This window comes from Nicotiana attenuata, unplaced genomic scaffold (genome assembly GCF_001879085.1).
Source record: "Nicotiana attenuata strain UT unplaced genomic scaffold, NIATTr2, whole genome shotgun sequence".
NCBI lineage: Eukaryota > Viridiplantae > Streptophyta > Magnoliopsida > Solanales > Solanaceae > Nicotiana > Nicotiana attenuata.
Genome location: NW_017671821.1, coordinates 167,581 through 171,796, shown reverse-complemented (window position 1 = coordinate 171,796; position 4,216 = coordinate 167,581). Strand labels below are relative to the sequence as shown.

The 4,216-nt window shown below is 38.9% G+C and overlaps 1 protein-coding gene across 1 annotated transcript; it reads left to right on the top strand.

Moving 5' to 3' along the window:
• Nucleotides 1–969: 969 nt before the first annotated feature.
• LOC109210415 (extensin-2-like) lies at nucleotides 970–3,920 on the top strand. Its single transcript, XM_019373828.1, has 2 exons — nucleotides 970–2,589; nucleotides 2,984–3,920. The coding sequence occupies exons 1-2, from the start codon at nucleotides 1,014–1,016 to the stop codon at nucleotides 3,763–3,765; spliced, it is 2,358 nt and encodes a 785-aa protein (XP_019229373.1). The 5' UTR covers nucleotides 970–1,013; the 3' UTR covers nucleotides 3,766–3,920.
• The last annotated feature ends 296 nt before the right edge of the window (nucleotides 3,921–4,216 follow it).

The following is a 4,216-nucleotide window of genomic DNA, read 5'->3' as shown; positions in this document are numbered from 1 at the left end:
ATTCTTCCCATTAAATATGTGGGATTTTTTACCCTCGTGTGGGATCAATATTTCGTGTTGTTTTCATTGTCTGATCTTGTTTTGTCACCGCCTGTCTCTGACATAATAAGTGCAATCGAATATGATTTTATTTAATTGACAGGAGCTATAGAAGCCATGCATGAAGTAGTGTGAGCAATCGAATTAGTTGTAAAGGTGTTTGCTTTGAGTAATAATGAGTTGAAGTTAACCCACAGTCTCACATTACTGATTTGGAAAGGAAAGGGCCCTATATTAATGATTCCTAACTTATTATTTACTAGTCATGCATGTATGATTCATTGTTTTGCCATGTTCAGTCTGGAGTCAGACGACATCTTTTTCAATTCATTTTATTTTCTTGGCTATGTTTCTTTCAGGTTTCAAATATATTAATTATATGTATGTTTTAAGTTACTCCAATGTTCAAGGAAAGGTACACCAGGAAATAAAGATTAAGCACCGTAAAAAGTGATGCAACATCTTCATTTTTGAAGCAGCAAAGATAAAATATATTCCGCAAGGGTTAACTGAGTTGGTTGGGTGAGTGGTTCTACACATGGAAGATTTGAGATCGATTCCCTTCATCACTACCCTCCTTACTAAGAGCTCGTTGCACCGTATCGGGCTTGCGTAGTGCACAATTTACATTTCCTATTTGATTGCGATCTATTTGCACAGTGAGCAGGTTATCCAGGTGGCTGCGGGTTTTCCTAAATTTTATTTAAAAAAAAAAAAAGAAAAAGATAAAATATATAGACATTGAAGAGAATATTGAGTTCTTTTAAATGACTTTGAGTTGGGAAGAGAAGCATGTGAAAGGAAACTTACAAAGGAACGTAACAATTGCTGATAAAACAATGCAATTATGAGCCCCTAAATAATAGGCTTAAATTTCTCCTTCATCAACAAGTATAAAATAGGACATGCAGCAATGGAAATTTCATCACTCATTCAACTCAAGCACTTAGAAAAATTAGAGAGTGACTAATATAATGGCTAGATCAACAGCTCACTTAGTTGTGGGTTTGGGAATTGTGTTGCTAATGTTTATAATAGCAATGGTAGAAGCAACTCCCCCTGGTATAGCTGATCATCCAAGCCATTCTCATTGCTCAGATGATGAGATAAAGCAATGTAAAAATCTTCCACATGTTTGTCCTAAATTCTGTCTCAATGGCTGCATAACTGAGTGTCGATCTTGCAAGCCTATCTGTATTGATGGCTCAGTGCCACCTCCTGATGATCATGGTTCGTCAAAACCGCCACCATCATCTCCTCCAAAGGAAAAAACTCCTCCATCCCCATCTCCTCCTAAGGAAACAACTCCACCACGTTCACCTCCTCCGAAAGAAAAGACTCCACCACATGATGGTGATGATCACGATCATGATGGTGATGGTGATGATCATGATCATGATGGCGATGATCATGGTTCAGGATCTAACACTGGCCCACCTCCACCACCTTCGTATCCTCCTAAGGAAAAAACTCCACCACCCTCATTATCACCCCCATCTCCTCCTAAGGAAACACCTCCACCACATTCACCTCCTCCCAAGGAAAAGACTCCACCACATGATGGTGATGATCACGATCATGATGGTGATGGTGATGATCATGATCACGATGGTGATGATCACGATCATGATGGTGATGGTGATGATCATGATCACGATGGTGATGATCATGGTTCAGGATCTAACACTGGCCCACCTCCACCACCTTCGTATCCTCCTAAGGAAAAAACTCCACCACCCTCATTATCACCCCCATCTCCTCCTAAGGAAAAGACTCCACCACATGATGGCGATGACCACGATCATGATGGTGATGATGATGACCACGATCATGATGGTGATGACCATGATCATGATGGTGATGATGATGACCACGATCATGATGGTGATGACCACGATCATGATGGTGATCATGGCTCAGTATCTCCTCCTAAGGAATCAACTCCGCCACCATCTCCTCCCAAAGAAGTAATTCCACCACCATCTCCGCCCAAGGAAACAACTCCACCACCACCATCTCCGCCCAAGGAAACAACTCCACCACCACCATCTCCTCCCAAGGAATCAACTCCACCACCTCCCAAAGAAGTAACTCCACCACCACCCTCTCCTCCCAATGAAGCAACTCCACCACCCTCAACTCCTCCTAAGGAAACAACTCCACCGCCTTCTTTGCCACCCTCATCTCCTCCTAAGGAAGCAACTCCTCCACCCTCATCAGATTCTAATTCTGCTCCACCTCCCGATCAATCTGATTCTTCAGGTGACCACAAATATCCTCCCCCAACTCCTTATTCTCCTCCTCCTCCTCCACAGGAGACAACTCCACCTTCATCTTCACCACCGTTACCACCATCTTCTCCTCCACCACCGTCATCTGGTTCTCCACCCCCTCCTACGTATCCATCACCCACTCCTAAACCACCCACACCAAGGAAGTCCAAGTGCAAGAACAAATACTACCCCAGTTGTTATGCTGTCCAACATGAATGCCCAAGCTCTTGCCCTACAAGTTGTCAAGTTGATTGTGTCACCTGCAAGCCCGTTTGTAGTAAGTTATTACTCCATCAGTTTCAATTGATATGTTTTACTTTTTATTTTAGTAGGTTCCAAAAACGAATTCCTCTTAGTAACTTTTTAATTTTTATATTCCTCGATATACCTTTAATGAGACTCCCTTATAGAAATGATATTGCATATTTAAAACAACAAAATTCTAAGGACACTTTTAATAATTATACTCACCTTTAATTTAATACCATAAGATTCGAAAATCTTATTTACATTCTTAAACTTGGTGCCCGATCAAAATAAAGAAAATAAAATGAAACAGAAGGAGTAATTTCCTAAATGTTTTTGCAATAATTCCTTTATATTTTTCCTCCCTAGTTTATGTTAAAACTAAACTACGCATTATATTTTACCAACTTTTATTTGGGACGCAGAGTGTGACAAGCCTGGAGCAGTTTGTCAAGATCCACGTTTTATTGGTGGAGATGGAATTACTTTCTACTTCCATGGCAAGAAGGACAAAGATTTTTGCTTAGTCTCAGACCCTGAATTCCACATCAATGCTCACTTCATAGGAAGAAGAAACGAAAACATGAAAAGAGATTTCACTTGGGTACAATCTATTGGTATCCTTTACGATACTCACAAAATCTCAATCGGTGCACTAAAAACATCAACATGGGATGATTCTATCGATCGTCTCGCTCTCCACTTCAACAATGAAGCTATATTCCTACCTGAAAATGAAGGTGAAAGATGGCGATCTGAAACTATACCTATGATCTCTATTACTAGAATCAGTAACACTAATGAAGTTGTCGTCGAAGTTGAAAATGTTCTCAAGATCACAGCTAAGGTTGTGCCTATTACACAACATGAATCTCGAGTTCATAACTATGGCATAACTAATGATGATTGCTTTTCTCATCTTGAACTTGGGTTCAAGTTTGTTTCTCTAAGTGATCAAGTGAGTGGTGTTTTAGGGCAAACTTATAGGAGAGACTATGTGAGCAAAGTTAAGATGGGTGCTTTAATGCCTATAATGGGAGGTGACAAAAATTTTGCAACTTCAAGTCTTTTTGATGCTGATTGTACTGTGGCTAGGTTTCAAGAAAGTGGAAAGCAGTTTGGTAATAAGGGTTTGTTGAATTTGGAGTTGCCAAGTTTGAGTTGCAATAGTGGGATTTATGGACGTGGAGTTGTATGCAAGCGTTAGAATTATTTCAAGATACTTATATCAAAATATGGTTGTAATCCAATAAAAATGGAGATTCTTTAATAATGGTGCTAAACAGTAAATGAGTTTGGACCAAAAAAAAAATAATGTTCTTATGTCATTTCTTCAATAAGATTTTGTTGCTTTTTCAAGAATTTAATAATGTTAATCTTTTCTAAATTGAAAGAAATATATAACAATCGTTTGTGATTGAGAACGTATGAAAACGTGTGATATCAAATCAGTTTTTGGTTTTTGATGTATTATTGCCCACTTTGACCAATAGATCTCACATGTTTATCAACTAATAGACACCCAGTTAAAAATCTCATATTTTTTTATATACTCAATAAAGTTTTTCTTCACATTTGATGCGCGACTCCTTTATGATCTTCACCCTCAATGAAACCTTATCTTTATATTCTACGTAAATAGAATCTGAATTTCGAAA